Source organism: Megalobrama amblycephala, linkage group LG12 (assembly GCF_018812025.1).
Source record: "Megalobrama amblycephala isolate DHTTF-2021 linkage group LG12, ASM1881202v1, whole genome shotgun sequence".
NCBI classification, from domain to species: domain Eukaryota; kingdom Metazoa; phylum Chordata; class Actinopteri; order Cypriniformes; family Xenocyprididae; genus Megalobrama; species Megalobrama amblycephala.
In genome coordinates this window covers 28,698,728-28,718,209 of record NC_063055.1, presented here as the reverse complement: position 1 = coordinate 28,718,209, position 19,482 = coordinate 28,698,728, and the positions used below count along the sequence as shown (strand labels likewise).

General features: G+C 38.7%; 2 protein-coding genes across 6 annotated transcripts in view; one reads left to right on the top strand and one right to left on the bottom strand.

Moving 5' to 3' along the window:
• ggt5a (gamma-glutamyltransferase 5a) overlaps positions 1-3,247 on the bottom strand; it is a 16,041-nt gene extending 12,794 nt beyond the window's left edge. For both annotated transcript variants that reach the window (XM_048210389.1, XM_048210390.1), the window contains exons 1-3: positions 2,914-3,247; positions 341-468; positions 143-238 (exon numbers count right to left, since the gene is read on the bottom strand). In XM_048210389.1, the coding sequence (XP_048066346.1) occupies positions 143-238; positions 341-468; positions 2,914-3,080 (391 nt within the window). In that variant the 5' untranslated portion in view covers positions 3,081-3,247. The remainder of the gene's footprint in view (positions 1-142; positions 239-340; positions 469-2,913) is intronic.
• Positions 2,643-19,482, top strand: asphd2 (aspartate beta-hydroxylase domain containing 2). Of its 4 annotated transcripts, none has more exons than XM_048210395.1 (4): positions 2,643-2,776; positions 8,261-9,460; positions 10,452-10,565; positions 18,273-19,482. In XM_048210395.1, exons 2-4 carry the CDS (start codon positions 8,566-8,568, stop codon positions 18,380-18,382), a joined length of 1,119 nt encoding a protein of 372 aa, XP_048066352.1. In that variant the 5' UTR covers positions 2,643-2,776; positions 8,261-8,565; the 3' UTR covers positions 18,383-19,482. The 4 variants fall into 4 exon arrangements, with proteins under 4 accessions (XP_048066352.1, XP_048066353.1, XP_048066351.1 ...); XM_048210396.1 differs by lacking the exon at positions 2,643-2,776 and adding an exon at positions 3,296-3,426; XM_048210394.1 differs by lacking the exon at positions 2,643-2,776 and adding an exon at positions 5,554-6,039.

Below are 19,482 nucleotides of genomic sequence, written 5' to 3'. Positions count from 1 at the left end.
TATCTTATTTCAAATAGTTTTTAAAAAGTAACACTTTATTTACACTATTTTGTTCACATATTTTGTTCAATCATGTGTGATAGAAACAATTCTTTGTGTGGATGCAAGAAACAAAAGCTCATCCATCTTAACACACTGTCACCTTCCACTGGATGTATTGTTGTTGGGCATGTGGCAAGAAGGTCTGTTTTAAAAGCTTTTGGGACAGTCTCTCTGGCATTGATTATTCTCACTTTGCCTAGATAACACAGATATTGAAAAATAATAACAATAATATACATTATACCGTCAGAAATAATAAGTACTTTTAGATCTTTAAGGTAGGTAGAATGAATCTCACCACTTTTTTCCCGTATGGTGAAGATAGAGCCTCCACCAATGCCCATACTCTGGGGATTTATGATTGACGTGCACAGTAAAGTAGCAATGGCGCCATCTACCGCTGACCCACCCGACTGCAGTATATCTCTAGGAGAAAAAAAGACTGAAAATGAGCTTTGGCAGGGGGTTTTAAACTCTGATACCAAATGATCATCTCCTGCAAAGAAAAAAAAAATCCTTACTAAAATTTAAAGGCAGCTGTAGCGATCATGTAAAATATATAAAAAGGTTGTTTCCAAAATTAAGTAACTGGGTTTGTTTTGTTTCAGTTTGTGCTAAATTGACAGCATATCTGTTTCACACAAAGGGTAATAACTATAACAATAACAATACAGATATAGTTCTAAAAATCATTAAAATTGAAAAGAAGAGCAGAATCCACCTCAACTATAATGAAAGTGGCACAGAGGAAATATATAGTTGCAATCACTTTGAAATGATTTTTTTTTCTCCCCCAGATGATGAAAGTTAAAAACATTGACAGCCAATCAGAATCCACCCTGCTTTAGAACTCGGCGGATGACTGCAACGCCCGCTTATAGGCTAATAATCAGAACATTATTGTGTGTTGGAGCGGATGCTAAAGTTGATGTGAATGGGCTATTATTTGACACAACTGATTTCAAATTTATTTGTACAGTGATTTTTACAATTATTATTATTTCTAATACAGCTTCCACACTTGGTCCGAAAACCGAGTTTGATTGTTCCCTCTCCTCCTGCTGGATTCTGTTCAGATTTTTCTGTTCACCTCTGCTCTGGGCCACCCATGGACAGAACGAGTGTAGCCTATTAGTCTCACCCTGTCCATGGACTTGAGTCTAGTGTGGAATTTTCTCACTCTATGCTTGCTGCTTCTATGCTTTTAGAGGAATAAGTTGCTCAAAACGGCTGGTCTAGGATTAATTATCTCTGTATATAGTATATTAGCAAAACATATTTGTCAAACAATCCAGTGAGTACTGTAGCCTATCTGTTTGTGCTCTTGTATGGAGAACGTCAAAGGTTTCTATTTACAACGCGTTTTTGCAGCGTTGATCAGTGTATGGCAATAGCTGTTGATTTCTTGAACGCAATGGCCAATCAGAGTTAAGTTAGCACTGTCTGAACAAAAACAGTGGAATTTTGAGAGGTGAGTTTAATAACAAATAATTTATTTCAGGAGTGTTTATGCTGGGATGTGTGTGTGTGTGTGTGTGTGTTCGTGTTTGTGTGACATATCGGGACAAGAAGAGGTTTTCAAAAGGCTTATAAATCATACAGAATAAGTTTCTGTGAGAAAGTAAAAATGTGCACAGTTTCCTGTGATGGGTAGGTTTAGGGGTAGGGGTAGTGTAGGGGGATAGAAAATACAGTTTGTACAGTATAAAAACCATTACGCCTATGGAAGGTCCCCACAATTCACAAAAACGAACATGTGTGTGTGTGTGTTTGCGTTTTATGATGTCTGGATCACTTGTCCGTGTTCAGGTTTCACTACACACTAGACATTTTGAACCTCACAATCAAACCTGCACACACAATTTGACCAAATCATACTAAAAGCAATAGCTCCAATAGTTCTAGTGTGAATTAAATCATAATTTTTTACTGCCGTCAAAAAATAAAACTAACATAATTAATCATATATGATTTCCAAAAAGCAGAGTTAAACAGTAATGTCAGTATGATCAATAATTTGGTAGTCTGCGTTAAAATATGTTATCTATATTAACTTTTGTCAGCCAATAAATACAATTTGACAAATCCCTTTTTCTTTTTTTTTTTTTTGCCTTTACTCCAGTTTAACAACCCCTAGGCTAATTGGTGACGATATAGGGAGAAAAGAAAAACACACAAGAGGAAGTAATTTGGAAAACAAAAGCTCTTTAAGACACGTCAAAAGTTTTTATGTTTGCAAATAATCCATATATAAAACGTCTATCATGATTACTCTATCTTCCTAACCACAGGACTATCACCTTTCAAAGACCAATTCCTAAATGTGCAAACCCACTTTTCAAATTATTTCCACGTCCCTCAAAACATCCATATGTCCTATAAATCTACAGAAAAAAAAATTGACTTTTCTTTATAGCAACAAAATTAAATCTATAAAATACTTTTAAAGCAATCGTATACTGATGAATTTAGCGCTATGGAGTTAAATGATCAGTTGTTGTCAAGGAAAGTTTCCCAGAGATTGCGTCAAGAGGATTACTAGGCAGTGAAGATACTTATTTAGCTAATTAACTTCCAACTTTTGTGTACATCTAACCGGACATCTCACCTCATTATCCACTCATGTCCTCAAATTTACCTGACCCAGCCATCACAGAGGATTACGACAACCTATTTGTTGCCATTTTCCAGGAAAAAGTGATATTCCTCATCATTACGCATGTTCGATTTAAAGGTTTGGATGCTAGATTTTAAAGTATGTTCTAAAACATTTAAAGTAATTATCCGAAAGCACACTGTTTCTAAACTAATAACACATTTTAGAGTGAAGGATGCATTAAGGAACCATGTAGCCTATCTACCATCACTCACCGCCCGATCTTTGAACAGGTTTCCGAGTCCGCTGCCACTGCTGCTTTTTTGTAAAGTCCCTCAGCGCACTCCTCGTTAAAGTGCGCCACGCAAATAATAATAATTACAATAATACATATAAGCGGAAGACTTATACACAAGCAAACTTTCTCTTTTCGTCTGGCCATTGTAACCCGACCGGCGCGGCTTTGCTTTTATCACTGAACTTCTAGTGTAGCCTACAGCAGAAGTGCACAATTAGCCCTCCCCTTTCAGACTCTCAACGCGTAATTAAGCGCATTGTCAAGGTGTAGAGGTCGAGTCTAAATCGGATTGCGGAAAGAGTTGCTAGGGGTTTTCGCACCCTCCAAATTCAATTTGACAGACTTTGCTCAGACTACATACTAGCATTCCCCTGGGGCAAAGGGATGGACTGCGGGACCACCACCTGGGGTTTGAACTTACAACCTTTTTTTGTTAACCACCACATGTTGGCTCTCAGAGGGATGAGATCATATTCCTGCCACGTGAAATGTGAGTTACTTAAGCTATTTCTTCCATGACCCTTGACACTAGAAGTTTTGTTGTGTAGTCAATTCAATCTAAAAATACAATTCAACTAAAAAATGTACTAAACCAGTTAGTTTACATCAGATTACTCCATCTTATCTCTTAGTTTTAAGGGTTTTTTTTCAGTACAGAGTCCTAAAACTAAACGTTTTGTTGGTGTAAGGTTGATTTAGTAATTTTGTAGTAAAATCATAAGACTTCAATGTAGTCTGTCAAATTAGTGTTGCATGGTGCACATTTTTATAGGTTACATTATTATTTTTTTACAGTGTAAGAAAAACATCTCAATTCCCTATCAAACTGTATATGTCAACAAATTATTTGATCAGAAATCATTCATATTGTAAAATGTCTTACAATTTTTGTAGATATAGAGGCCATGCTATATTGTGAATGTAGTCACGACTAAATGAAAACTTTCCAACCATTATAAAGTATGCATTTGCGCTGAACTGGTTTGGGTATCAGATAAATCTGAACATACTACATTCTCTATTAAGATCATGTCATGTGACCTATGAAGTTATTCAGTGTTCCCCTACATTTATGAATAGGACGACTCCTTCCCCATGGCCTCATCAGTCAATAAAGGCCAAAGTATAGGCCTACTTCAGTTTTTACATGTACAATATGTGATTATCATTGGATGTCATTAGCATAGTACACTCTAAAAAAAATGCTGGTTTAAAAACAACCCAGCAGTTGGGTTAAATGTTTACCCAACTATTGTTTTAAAATGACTATGGCTGGCTTAAAATGAACGCAAAATAGGTAGGATATTAAAGATTACTAGAGGCAACAATAATAATCAAAAGGTGAACATTTATTAATAAGCAATTTAATAAATGTTTATTGTTTAATTATTATTCATTAAACTTGTGATTAAATGTTCATTTATTAAAACTATTAATAAATGTTGATTTCCAACATATTTTGGGTTCATTTTAAGCAAGCAATATAGTAATTTTTAAACAATAGTTGGGTTAAATAAAACTACCCAGCAGGTTGGGTAAACATTTAACCCAACCACAGGGTGTGTCCATTTTCAACCCAACTTGGGTTGTTTTTAACCTAGCATTTTTTAGAGTGTATGTACCCAAAGTATACTTCAGTTTTACTCTTAGGCTACTTTAGGATATATACAGTGCAAGTGAACTACATTTCACCATCATACTGAACACGTGCAGCCATATTTTTCTAACCGTGCTAACTCAAGTTTCACAGAAACAGTTGGAACAACAACAAACTACAAGATACTGCAACAACAACAGACTTTCTCGCAGACAAGCACTTTTGTGAGGGCAGTTCGGAAACATTTTTATTGGTCATCATTTCTGGAGACAAATAGCACAGACACAAGGATGAATCTTTCTAGTGCACATGTGAGCGTGCTATCAAAGTACTTTGAAAGGCTACGTATTCAACTCTACACATGCTAAGTGTTTACATCAAACTGAAGTATACTTTGAGCATGAAGTGCCCACCGGATGCGCCTACTGCACAGATTTTTCATAAACTATTTACAGAATTTTGGGAGTATGCATATAAGCTATTCAGACAAGGGAAAAGCTCTGACATTACATTGTGCTATTCAAAAAACAGTGACATGTTGATGTTTCTTGTCAGCTCATGGATTATAGCAGGACTGGAACATTGTATTAACCAAATCCTAGCCTCAAAGTTCCACTGAAATTCTATTGTGAAATATGAGGAGAATTGAAAGAATCAGCTGCATGATACCATAATATCAAAAGGCTAAATTATGATACTTATGCAAACGGAAGTTGCCCTAGTTTCTTTCTTCTCTATTGTGACATATAGGCTATCCGAGTGAAACGGTTTGTGACATATAGGCTATCTAAGTGAACAAGTAGCCTTTGTAGTATTTCTCTGTGTGAGGTATCTCGTATAAGGGCTAGGAAAAAGGGGAGGTCCTTAATAAAATGATCTTTTATGATTCGCCCACTGACGCAAACCCACAGCGGAATCTGTTCATCTCGCGTGTCACCTCAAGGCAAGTTTCAATGTGTAACTGTCAGTCATTTTTGTTTTGCACTGTCACTGAGGTATTGAGGTGAAAGTAGCAGGTTTAATTAATGTGACTGCACACCATTTTTTAACAGGATAGTTATCAATAGCTACTTACAGGCTCAAACAATGTAAAACAGAATTCCGCGAAACTGTAGTCTACTGAGCTGAAATTGATACCAATACGAGCAAAAAACTAATCGACGAAGACCATTTGCAACATACTATCAAAGCAAAGATATTTACAAACAAACCACAAAGTGTTACATTTGTTGCGATTCCGGTTGTGGGGATTCTAAGCTCACGAGCATGACGTCAGAGGAAGTTGTCTCTGTGGCGTACAATGCACCATGGGAATTGTAGGCCGTTGGGTGTCACTTGTAAACAGCTACTAATGCTTACAACACGCACTGTGCGAGTATAGCTGCCACATATATGAACCACGTGGTAGAGGTGGTATTGAAGCTACTCTGTTCTATATTTTATCATAATTGTCCGTGATTGTTGTTGCACTGTTTATTGAGTGAAAAAGCAAGACTATGTGTACAGGTGAGTGGATGACTGATCGTTCTTGAACGAATCGATGTTTTGAATGAATCGTTTGGATGAACAAATCGTTGAATTTTTCTGAATCTTTTCAGTGTTTTGATTATGAACGCAAAACTTTTTCACCTTGAGTATTGAATTCACAACAAGGAGAGAATAATTCTGAGTGTGTGAATGACTGATGATGTTATTTTAATTCATTTTTTTTAAATGTAGCTATTGTTGTCTTGATTTTTTGTCGTTTAGGGAAACCCTTTTAAATTGGTAGATTTGTGGACACACAAATTTTAATGAAGGATAATAAAATTAGTTTTTACCACAGACGAGTCTTTGTTCGAATCATTTGAGTGAAAGATTCGTGACTCACTCATCTATAGCACCAAAAACACTGGCAAGGATTAGTCCACTTTTAAATAAACTTTAAAATTTTCGAAAAAAAAATGTAAATGTGCTTTATATAAACAAATGATTACCTTCCAAGTGCTTCTGCCAAAACCGCATTTCCGTATTCTCCAAAAAGTTTACGCTGTATGTCCTACGCCTTTCCTATTCTACTTACGGAACGAACGCAGTTAAAAAATTTTCCGTAAGTAGAATAGGGAAGGCGTAGGACATACTGCGTAAACTTTTTGGAGAATACGGAAATGCAGTTTTGGTGGAAGCACTTAGAAGGCGAACATTTGTTTATATAAAGCATATACATATACATTTTTTTCGAAAATGACCAATCGTTTCTCTAGACAAGACCCTTATTCCTCGTCTGGTATCGTTTAAAGCCCTTTGAAGCTGCACTGAAACTGCAATTTTGACCTTCAACCGTTTGGAGTCTATTGAAGTCCTTTATAAGGAGAATAATCCTGGAATGTTTTAATCAAAAACCTTGATTTCTTTTCGACTGAAGAAACAAAGACATGAACATCTTGGATGACATGGGGGTGAGTACATTATCAGGAAAAGTTTATTTGAAAGTGGACTAATCCTTTAAGCCAGGTGTCGCCACCTACCGGTTAACGATAAAGGCTACCTGCAGAAAATCTCACTGAATGTATCAATAAATAAATATTTTTGATGAAAAAAATCGAGTCAGTGGGATGATTCAAAATCCTCACCACTACCGCGCGTGACACCCCTTTTTATGCGGTTTACAACCTGCATGCATCAGTAAACTGTAAGGGGAAGCTCAATTTTAATAGCTAATTTAAAATTAGGCTATTATTACTATAAAATTATTATAATCCTAGTTAATGTTGTTATTACTGGCAGTATTAATACTACAATGAAGCATTTGTTGTGGTTTCAGTAGCCAGTCAGTCAGTTATGCGTCTTATATAAACGCCCATTTCAATGATGAGACGTCGGACGTCTGTCATGTTGTTTTCTGCCCGGTTGTCTTCGGCGTTACGGACGTCGCCTGACAGCGCTTTACGGACATAAGGGCAGGACTAGAAACTGCAATGAAACAGCGACAGGGAGGTGTCTGAGAGGGAAGTGTAGAGGCAGGATAACTGGCAGTACCGGGCGGAACAGTCGCTGCGAATCTGACAGACAAGAAGTGCCGTGCAGTTCTCGGTAAATATGCAATTGAATGGGCGTCATTTGCGCATTGACTCGTTATTTTTGCATGTTGAATCTCTAAATTTAAATGTTGCATTAGATAGATGGGGTTTCTTTTTCTTTGTGCTATGTTATTGTACGCACTCCCCTGCTGCTACTCTTTCTCTCAATCTGTCTGTGTTGACAGACGCCGGGTTTGTTTTTGTCTTCCATCTCTACTAGCCTGTCAGGGTGCATTGCATTCCTTCTGAAGGATCCTAATGCAACAGTAATGCAACAATTCCTTATTCTCTTTGTGTCAGCCAATTAGGCTCTATGGTCATATTTGTTCCTGCAGGTTTGTGTTGACTGTCTGCAGCATACATAGGAATTCTTTCATGACTCATGATTTTAAAAAAGTGCAGTGCGGAGGTGTTGCAAAGACTGAATTTCAAATGCCATGCCCGTCTGTGTGTGCTGCGGTCTCTATCAAGCTACTCATAGGTCTGTGTGTGAGTGTGGGGAGGGGGATGTGTGTGTGGGTGGTATATAGAAATGATCATGTGGTCAAACCGGGCTGTCAGGGCAGGTGTGATGCAGTTTGCTTCAACGGCAATGTCGGCGTAGTGATATTCTGCCGCACTTTATCACAAAATGTCCTTATATCTCCTTTTTTTTTTCTCTTTTCCAGGTGCCCTCAGGTGCACTGTGTCTCTGTTGGCTGGGATCAGGAGGCGAGGAGCAGCTGAAATATCTCTCGCTGTCAACAAATGCACTGAAACGGAAGAGAAAAGCTTGCTTGAATTAACCAAAGCGGTCGGAACGTGATTCAATTAGACACTCCATTAAAATGAAGCAAAAACACGAGGCCGCGTCACTTTACTAAAACACCAAATCAAGCCAACCCAACAGCTAAGAATACTCTAAATCGTATCTACATGTACGTCTAAGAGTGTGTGTTTGAGTTGGCGTGTGAATCTATGTTCGTATGCAGGGATGGAGTGGTCTTTAGAGCGGATGAGGGAATGGGTGGCAGGTGGCATGCAGTCGGTGCGAGAGTGTGAGTCCAGTGCTCTAGGCACTGCTCTTTGTCTCGCCCTTCTGTTTATCTGGTACTGCTACCGTGTGGGATGCGAGCATGCCGCCCCTTCGCTCCGTGGCGGTTTCAGCCCAGAGCCACGTGGCGGTGCAGTACCCGGTGGAGTTCTCGCCTCGGACCTCTCGGCCCACAGAGGCTCCTCGAAACTCCGTCAGGTCGGCGGGGGCGGAGGAAGCGGTGTCGGTGAGGAAGAACTCAACGGCTTTGCCTTCTGCCAGTCACCCGAGTGCTTCCGTTGCTCCAAGCCCGGCGAGGGCCTGAACCAGCGGCTCTACCATAGCCTGCAGGAGTACGCCAAGCGCTACACCTGGGCCGGCATGGGCCGCGTGCACAAGGGCGTACGCGAGCAAGGCCGCTATCTCCTCTGCAGCCGCCCCTCCATCCAGAAACCTGAGGTCTTCTTCTTGCCGGACCTTCCCTCGGCTCCTTTCTTCTCACGGGAGGCGCAGAAGCATGACGTGGAGCTTCTGGAGAGAAGTTTCCCCGCGCTTCTGGCTGAATTTGAGAGTGTGTACCGGCTGTCATCCGGTCGGACCGCCTCCTCGCTTCCACTGGGCTGGAAGGCCAACAGCACACCCCGTGGCCAGTGGTGGACCTTCTATCTGGTGAACCAGGGTACTCCGATGGTGCTGAACGCCAGGCGGTGTCCGCGCACGTGGAGGGTGCTCGGACAGCTCCGTACCTTTATTGCCAATAATGTGTTTGGAAATGCCTGCTTCTCAGTGCTCAGTCCTGGAACAACCATCACTGAGCACTACGGTCCAACCAACGTACGCCTGCGCTGCCATCTTGGTAAGACGTCAAAGGATGTGAATCTATGTACACTACCAGTTGAAAGTTTGGGCACAGCTACTTATTGTTTCTTACAAATATTTTTCACATTTTAGAATAAAAGTAAAGTCATCTAAACTGTGACATATCACAAATGGAGGCATTGAAATTATGATAATAATATTGAATCACACTACCATTCAAAAGTTATAAATGAATAAGGTAATTATTCGGCAAGGATGCATTAAATTGATCAAAAATTACAGTAAAAATGTATAATTTAGGGTGAATTCAGGTTGATTGGAACACTTTTCCAAGTCATCTTAATGGCAAAAAGTGTCCCAATCATCCTGAATTCCACCCCTAATTATATTTCAAATAAAGGATGTTCTTTCTATTCATCAAACAAATATGTATAATGGTTTCCACAAAAATATTAAGCAGCACAGCTGTTTGAAACACTGATAATAATAATAAAAAAATGTTTCTTGATCACCAAATCAGCATGATTTCTGAAGGATCATGGGACACTGAAGAAGAGTAATGATGCTTAAAATTCAGTTATGCTATCACAAGAATAAATTACATTTTAAAATTGTAATAACATTTCACAATATTACTGTTTTTACTGTATTTTAATCAAATAAATGCAGCCTTGGTGAGCATAAGGTCTTAAGGACCTAAACTTTTTTATGTTAAACAAATCATATTTGATCTTCAAATTCACAATACAACTTCATCAGTATTAAAGGAGTTCACATGTATGCTGGACACTTGTTGAATGCTTTTCTTTTACTAAAAATGATTTGTAAAGAAACTTTTAGTTTTGTCAATTCATTTATTTCATATGTTCTCAACAGAACAGATTTCAAGGATTTTTAAGATCATGAGAAAAATAAATTTAGTCGAATGTGTCCAAATATCTGACTGGTAATGTATGCATTATATGTGAGAGCAGCAGTCTGTGTGCCTGTTTAAGGTATAGCCATTTTCTCTGTGTGTGTGTGTGCAGGACTGAAGGTGCCCTCTGGTTGTGAGTTAGTAGTTGGTGGAGAGCCGCAGTGCTGGTCTGAGGGAAGCTGCCTGCTGTTCGATGACTCTTTTCTTCACACTGCATTTCATGATGGTGAGAAAAGAAAACAATGTGCCAAAAAAATGTGCAGATTAAGTATAATAGATTGTGGTGCATAAACCTTTTATTCAATATTAAGTGAAGTCAGTAGTGGTCAACCGTTCGAAATTTTTTGATGGCTAAGATATTTTTTTCAATGCTGACATCTTAGACAGCAGGGTGGTCGATACAAGCCAATATAATTGATGTCAAGGTGTAAAGAATTGCAGTGTAATTTATATTTATCTTAAATAATATTTACTAAAACAAATCATTTAAAAATGAATACTTTTGAAAAACAACATGTAACAGATTTATACTTTAAACAGGTTGTTTTGTCAGTATCTAATAATCTACAGTAAATACTAATATAATATTATTAATATTATTAATTTATGTTATAGTATTTTTCATAAATAAAAAAATCTACCTAAAGTTTAGGTTTGGAAATAAAAAAGTTGTTAAAAAACATGACTAAAAGCATGTAAACCCTGTAACCAGCAGTGTACTCGGTTATCTAGTTTTTGCACACAATGTGCAAAACCACAGTGAATATGGCATGATTAATAAATATGACATAGTGACAAACTGAAATGCCCAGTAATAGCTGAACTCTCTTGACTGCATTCAGTTCACACAACACACACATTTTTATACAGTCTATGCACACTAGATCTAACAGCTGCATATGCCGCAGTTTGCCAGGTTCTGAGCATTGAATGTTTATTAGATATTCAGAGACTTGTTTAAGATGTGTATTTGCTGAATGTCGACAGTATATGAAAAAGTATTATAGCTTTTGCCTTTCAATTATTAGAACTGTTAAACAAAGAGTAGACTGATGAAGATGGAGAATAGGAGCTCTGGCGCATTTGCACTCAGTCACTGCGTTTCTCTGCTCTGTCAAAATACAAGTCCTGCTTATGACACTTTTTGGCCTAACAGAAAAACGTATCGATGCAAATAATGAAAAATTGCCAAATATCGGTCAATATGTTAGTGTGTTGCACTAAGGCAAGCGTCACTATTTCTATTAATCATCTTTTATTTATCATACATTATGAATGATTCTCTAAAACATGCAGATGTGTTGAGGAGAGGTGTGCACTGTGCAGGAAATTTTGTAAGAGATCAGACTTAAAATCACCATGAAATCAAAATTGAATATTCTTATTGTTTTAATGAATATTGCAGTGTTTATTATAAATGATTTATCTGTGCATATTATTATTATTATTATTATTATTATTATTATTATTTTAAAAGGGCAGCAGCTATTTACCCTAAACGAAAAGTGGCAGTAGCAGTATTTTCTTTGCACTAAGTGATGCTATTTATACCTAGTGCAAATAGTGGCAGATACTCTAAATTTATAAAATAAGATCACTCTAAATTGTAATGTTGACATGCATTTTCTGTAAAGCTGCTTTGAAACAATATGTATTGTGAAAAGTGCTATACAAATAAATGTGCATGAATGAATGACACCTTATTGGGACATTGTTCCTGTCCCTAAAGCCCTCCTCTATACACCTACCCCCAGGGGTTAGATAACCAGAGGCCTGTAAACTACAGGATTACAGTAGGCCCCCTACCCTGCATAAAATGTCACTGGGCCATTAGTCAATATAGACATTTCATTTTGTGCTCAAATATGAATAAATTTAGCTGGTTTAACTGTTGGAAGACAGTGACTGGATCTAAAACCTTCAGATGACATGCAGATTACATCCATGCTTTTGTAATTTACCGAACCCACGTTAAGAAAATAACGGCTTTCTTGCACTGTATGACGTTATAGAAAACAGACCAGTTCCATTCACACAGCAGAGCTTCACTGAAAATGCTGTTGTGATTTCTGAAAATGTACGGGTGTGAGTTTGGTTACAGAATGCAGTTATCACTGCTGTAATCTCCCATATATAAAAATAATTATTTAAAAAATATTATTTTCGTGCAGCCAGTAGGCCCCTCCCCAGTGTTGGCTCCTGAGCTTCAGCCCATGGAAGCCTGTGCGTTAATGCGCCCCTGCCTACCCCTAACAATACCCGTTAAACACTTTATTCACATTATTAAATGACCAATTTTCTAATATTTACTTAACTTTTAAAAAAAAATTTTAAATAAACTCCTCCAAGCTGATATGCAGTGGGAAAAGGGAGAAGGGAGTTCAGAAAAAGGTGGATTCGGTTGCGTCAGAAACTGTTTTTGGTTTATTCTTCACACCACTGATCCTCATCAGGGCTGAAAATACTGTAAGAAAAGATAAGTTGTTAGTTGTGATTTGAATAAGGATATAGTAAAGGTGTCACAATGAGTTAGTGGAAGAGAATTCCAGAGTTTCGGAGCCACAGCACTGAATGATCTACCACCCATTGAGGAAAGACGTAAATGAGGTACAGTAAGCAGTTTAAAGTCAGATGACCGAAGAGAGTGAGGAGGTGAATAGTTGAGCAGCAGTTCAGATAAATAATGAGGAACAAGTCCATGAAGACATTTTATACTGAATGCGGACAGAAACAGGTAACTAATGTAGATTATAGAGAAAAGGGGCAATGTGATCAGATTTCTTGACTTGATTGATGACTGAATTTTGAACGTATTGTAATCTAGTGATTGTTTTAGTGGGCAACCCAATAAGAAGCGAGTTACAGTAGTCAAGACAAGAGGTTATCAAAACATGAATTAGAGTTTCAGTGTCTTTAGTACTAAGAGCAGGTCGCAGTCTGGCAATATTATGAAGGTGGTAAAATGCAGTCTTGGTAATATAACTTATATGAGATGAAATGTAAGTGACGAATCAAATGTTACAACTAGATTTTTAATGTAGCCCCATCAATAGACAAAGTCAGTTCCTGACTTTTTTAAAAGGGATGGGGAACCAAAAACAATAACCTTCATTTTATCATCAATTCTTAATGTAGGAAGTTGATATGTAACCAGATTTTGATGTCAGCAATACAGGCAATCATTGAGTTCAGAGGAAGAGAAGAGACGGAGCGAGTTAATATGTACATTTTCAGATCATCTGCATAACAATGATAGCTGAGACCATGATTACGGATAATATGTAGAGGAAACAAATAAATATTGAACAGAAGTGGTCCAAGTACAGAGCCTTGAGGGACACCCTGAGAGAGAAATTGTCTTTCAGTGAGATATGATATAAATTAAGACAGCTGATAGCTGAGAGATATGATGAGAGACAGTCAAAGGCTGCTGTTAGGTCAAGCATGATAAGAATAGTAAGACATACTTTTCAAGCAGCTAAGAAACAAAAGGAAGATGAGATATAGTTCTGAAATTATTCATAACAGATGAATCGAGTCCTGGTTTCTTTAAAATAGGAGCGACCACAGCCATTTTTAACTATAGGAACAGACCCAGAAGAAATAGAACAGTTGATCAAGTGAGCAATAGGAGATGAGATTACAGATAGGCAACTTATGACAATCCGTTTAAAGGGGTGGTTCAATGTTTTTTTTTCTAGGCTTGATTGTGTTTTTGGGGCACAGTTTAACATGTCTTAATGCTTAGTTTTTTTGAAAACGCTGTATTTTTTCATATATTTTAGCTTTATTCTACACCTCTGTTTCCACTGTCATATGAACGGCTCGTTTGACTTCCTGCTTCTATGAAGCCACTCCCTCCGAAATATGCAATGTGCTCAGATTGGTTAGCGGGCCCAGTGTAATCCAGAGCCATCGTGATTCGCTGAAGCGTTCGGAAACGCCACGCCCCTTACCATTTGTTACGGTTACGTGGGCTTCGGTTAAATTGTATGCTCAATTTGATTATATTGCTGTATCAAATCGAGCCTGAATTAGACCCAGATGAACAGCAATCGCGGCTTTTAAAGGACGTTTATGAATGGTATTTCATTTAGTATTTGTCAAAGTGTTTAGATGCCATCACTGCTGTTTGTTAGCTTTCAATATACAGTTTTATCCTGATTAAAGCTTTACTGTAGCCGAATACATGACTGAGTAGTCACATTTTTGTAAAGGTAGCGTTTAATTTACGGCATGAACAACTGTTTGTCTATGAACATAGAAGTTTGTTGGTGTTTGTTGGAGAACTTGAAGTATGCACTATAATACAGCTAACTGGCTAGCGAAGCAAAAGCGAGTTGTTCTTTGTATATGTCCTTGATGCAACCAAAAAATAGGAACAGAACTATACGTTTAAAAGACATGTACTAACAATAAAACATACTTACAGTTTGAAGCCAATAAACAGCAGCTTCTGCTTTTAAAGTGGGAACTGCTCCATCTTTCAGTAAGAGCCTAGCTTTGTGCAAATCCAGCATTGAATTCGTGTAGATTCTGGAAGCTTCTTCAGCGCCGCATCCAGTGTAGAAAATATCAAAGATTACAATGGGTTCTATTATCTTTTGACGTGCCGGTGTACACAACTCTTCCGCTTTCATTATGCTGCATGACATGGCCTCGCCCACTTTGTCGCGTGTTCCCGGGGGCGTGTTTTGCAGGGTTTATGATGTCACCAACCCAGGAAGAAGCTTGTTGTAGTCCAAACCGGTCATTTTTGTAGGCAATAAACTGCCATAATTTTAAAAGCAATATCTCCGTTTGCATTGAACTTTCAGCGCTGTAACTTTGCAGATACTGTTTATGCTCAAGCAGCAACATTACACACTAACTAAAGTTAAAAAAGTGAAATCGCATTGAACCACCCCTGGTTCAATTGAACCACATGTGATCACAACAATACCAATAAAGGCAGGAACACACCAAGCCGACGCTGACAAACTAGTGGCGATGAAAGCAGACTGCGGGGTTGGCTCACGTCGGCAGCGTCTGGGTCCAAAGTTGCCCTGACACACCAAACCGACGCTCGACAGCCGAAGGCCAAGTAGCACGTCCGTTCTGTGCCTGCATAAGATGAAATGCCTTTTTGAACCAGCAGGTGGCAGTAGCTGAACAGCTAATCAGAATGATCAGATGGCCTGACGGACTTGACGAGCTCCGACGCCGATTCAACATGTCAAATCAGCCGAAAAAAAGCAGACGAGGACCAACTTCAGCCGACGGTGTGGAACACACTGAGAAAACTTAGTCGGCCGACAAACAAAACCTGCTTGGTGTGTTCCTGCCTTAAATTCGCAAACCACAACCATCCAATTAATTCCCCATGGAAAAAAAAAATCAAGTCCCGCCCTATATTTTTTTCTTTTTCAGGAAGCCATTTCACTCTGATATACATCACAATAGGAAAGAAAAGACTATCGCAACTTCTGTTTCTTCCCGACTTTAAGTATTTTTGGCAGACGATTTATAAAATTGCCTACATTTTTTCAAAATTTACTAGTCTGTAGATTGTCTGGAAAAACTAGTCATTTAAAGTGTCATGAACCCCCCCTGTTTTACCATGGTCGTTCACACCTCTGAGCTGAAAAAATGGGCGTGTAAAGCTCTGGAAAAGTGGGAGTGTAGAGGGTGGGAAGAGGGGAGAGAACAACCAATAAAACACAGACCTACAACACACTCATTATACAGAATAATGAATATTAATATATAAGCATGGAGAAAAATGACAAACTCCCAAGCACAAGGGAGAAATGGGCAAGAATATTTAAAAGAACTAATAATATTTTCATTATGTTTACGACCACTACAGTCTCATGATAAATGACACCTAGTTTAACACAGAAAGAATAAAGACATAGATACTTTTTGGTCCATTCTTCTTTGAATTTTTGGTCTAAATCATTCTTTTGTGTATCAGCATAATCGTGTCATCGCGTTCAGACACCACTGTATCAGTGTCCAGTTTGCACAAATATTTCATTTGAAGAAGACATGATGAAGTATGTGTGCATACATCACGCTTTGGTGCAGGAGAGTGTGTGAAATACATAAAACTTTAAACACGGATACTTTATTCTGTATATGATCTATGATCCACATGGCTAGTGTTGTTAAACTCATCGTGGAGCTCCACGCTGAAACCGTGTATATCGTAACAATGGTATTTTTCATGTGTTCATATTCAAATTCCACTTCTGACCGCATCGCGGGCAAAATACAAACAACACTCGTGCTACTGTGCTGAGGGAAATATACACACGGCTTGCAAAGACAGAGCAGGCATAGATGAATGAATAGCACTTTTGTGACATTTGAATTCTCCACTGTAATGCAATCTCATGCAAACATATTTTCCATTTGTGCTGAGGAAACAAGCACCTATACGACACATGACTCTGAATGACAACAATATGAAATGAGACAGAATATCCGGGCCTCATCAGGGTCAACTATGGCACATATGTGACCTGATCCAGCAAAATGAGTCACAGTGACCCAAATTTCAAAATTGAGATTTTGGTATTAATGGAAAGATGAGACAATAAGCTTTAAAATGATATCCTAGTCAATACCTTGAATCGTTTTAAAGATATACCCATTTGAATTATGGTTGTCTGCCCTTTTTTTCCAATTGAAAACCTGAGAAAATCGCTTTTAAAGTTTTTTTTGCCCGTTTTTTTGTTGATATCGCGCTAGTCTGACAGGAGGATGGCTGGACCAATTGTGTGCCTGTCAGTCGAAACGGGGCTTCCCATTGATAAAAATCAGCATTTATGTCAGTGTGTTTACATTTCTAAGCTTTTTGATTGGTTCTATACAACATGTAACACCATATTAGGAGAGCAGAGATAGTGACGTTTCAGGGGATACTGGGAAATGCTCATAAGTGACGAGAGGAGTTGAGAAGTTTATTTCCAACGAATTTAGTAAAACCATGTCAAATTTAATAGCCATTTAAATACCTTTACTCAATTATCTGGACTACGAAACTTTGGGAGATTATTTTTGAAAGTCTGTTCTTTGAAATTAGCTTAAAAAAAAACACCTCTTTTTTCATTGTTTTTCCACATTATCGGCCCATATCTTAAAATAGAACGTTGCGACTTCCGACTCATTTCGCCAGAGCGGGTCACATATGGCTCAGTTATGGCAGTGGTAAAGGTCATATGGGCCGTATTTGGCCCATACACATCAAGCCGGTTTTAATGTGAGTTGTGGCTTGCTGTGTATGGCCCAGATGTGGCCCATGTGACCTTTGCTGCTGCCAGAACTGAGCCATATGTGCCATAGTTGGCCCTGATGAGGCCCAGATATGTATGCTATTGTCAGCCACACTCAGGCTGAGTCATTGCCGTCATTCCATGTGCTATGTGGGCCAGAAGAATGTGGGAGAATTATAATCTTATATGCAGGGATTGGACTGAACGAGCTCTGTCTCATGAATAAATGTGAATGAGAATCCGGTGATGTAGATTAGCCCCCGCAAGCCTATCTACACACTCCGAGGTCAGATCTATGTCAGATATGTGACGTAGCTTCGACTTTGCTTTTCAAAATGGAAGTACAAAAATGCTGAGAAAAATGCAAAAATAACTAATTTCCACTTGTTGATAAACTTTATGAGTGCTATGCAACCTGTACATATCTGTTCACATCTCAAAAAATGTGTTCTGGGGTTTCATGACCCTTTAATCAGTGGTAAGGAAGCATTTGCAGATGAGATGCATTTTTGTATTCAAAACAGCTAGATTAGTTTGCCTAAAACAATCCCTACCGTGAACCACCCCGAACACATTAGCAACACCTTGCCAACCAATTTCAACATGCTAAATAGTTTTGCAGGGCAAGAAAATGTTAGGATTTAACGTCATGAATTCCATGTATGTGTGCTCAGGTTCTGCAGAAGATGGCCCGAGAGTCGTATTCATGGTGGACCTGTGGCATCCAAACGTGGCCGCAGCTGAGAGACAAGCACTGGACTACATCTTCACCCCTGGACGCTGAAAGGAGAAAAGGGTTAACAATTTCCATTGTATTAACAGTATGAGATGAGTGCAAAGGGAAAGACAGAGTGTGGAGAACGTCAGTCTCTTCCTCTAGTATACGTACCTTTTACTCTCACTTTCCCTATTGGCACTGCTTCAGTAGAGACTCCGATGTACCGTCACTATTGTACATTATCAATGTTTACAGACCTCTTGAAGTCTAACCATAGCCAAAACCTGCTGGTGAACTGTGCTTGAGACAAAGCCCTCGCATTCATGTTGTTCCTACAATTTAGCTCCAGGGTCACATTATACCCAGTGAGTGTCATAGTATCATTTCACGAAACGCATTGACAGTCAAACGCACATGGAAATGCACTTTTTGCCAAGCCTGGTTGCCACAGCCAGGTAGGATTGTATAGGAAGCACAGTACAATGTTTGGTCTGTACATTTTTACAGAGGTTAGGCTTACAGAAGCTAAGCTAAACAGTCGTAAAACGACATATGCTGCAATGACAGGGGATTTGACATTTACAGCAAAGGTATGTGGATATATGGCAGAGATGGTATGCGAACTGAAGCACTACCAGCTATTGTGTAAAATGACCTCCATTAAACGCACTAGTGGCAAGTTATTTTGCCGCCACACCTATGTCAGGGTTGGATCGCTCCGATAGGGAAGAATACGAGCACATCAAATCAGCCTGCTTTCAGATTTACTCTTTCCTACCCTGAATTTTCGAATCGATTCAAAACGTATCAATCGCTTTGTATTTCTGTGAAACTAAAGAGGGACAGGGCGCTTAATATTTTCAGAAAACGCAACGTTATGGCTGTTAATATGTGCTAGGTTCAACCTTATTGTGCTTTGTCGTACTGCTTGTAAGCAGAGCTTCCGTGGATGTCGCATTGATATTGGTACATTCCTTTTGTAAGATGACAGACCGTTTTGAGACCGTTTCGTGAGAAGTGACATTTTATATCATTGTGAGACTTTTGGAGTTGCAGATCAATTTTATGACAACGTTCCTACTTCCATGTTTCCAAATTGTGTGCCATGGACTCACTTTGCAATGCGTTGAGTAATTCTGTAGATTTAATAAAGAACTAATTCAATA

What these genes read in the sequence shown, in the direction of transcription:
- asphd2 (XM_048210395.1), top strand. Translation starts at nt 8,566, where the DNA reads ATGGAGTGGTCTTTAGAGCGGATGAGGGAATGGGTGGCAGGTGGCATG. An exon ending in ACGCCTGCGCTGCCATCTTG is followed by an intron (nt 9,461 to 10,451) that starts GTAAGACGTCAA and finishes GTGTGTGTGCAG; the next exon opens with GACTGAAGGTGCCCTCTGGT. An exon ending in TCACACTGCATTTCATGATG is followed by an intron (nt 10,566 to 18,272) that starts GTGAGAAAAGAA and finishes ATGTGTGCTCAG; the next exon opens with GTTCTGCAGAAGATGGCCCG.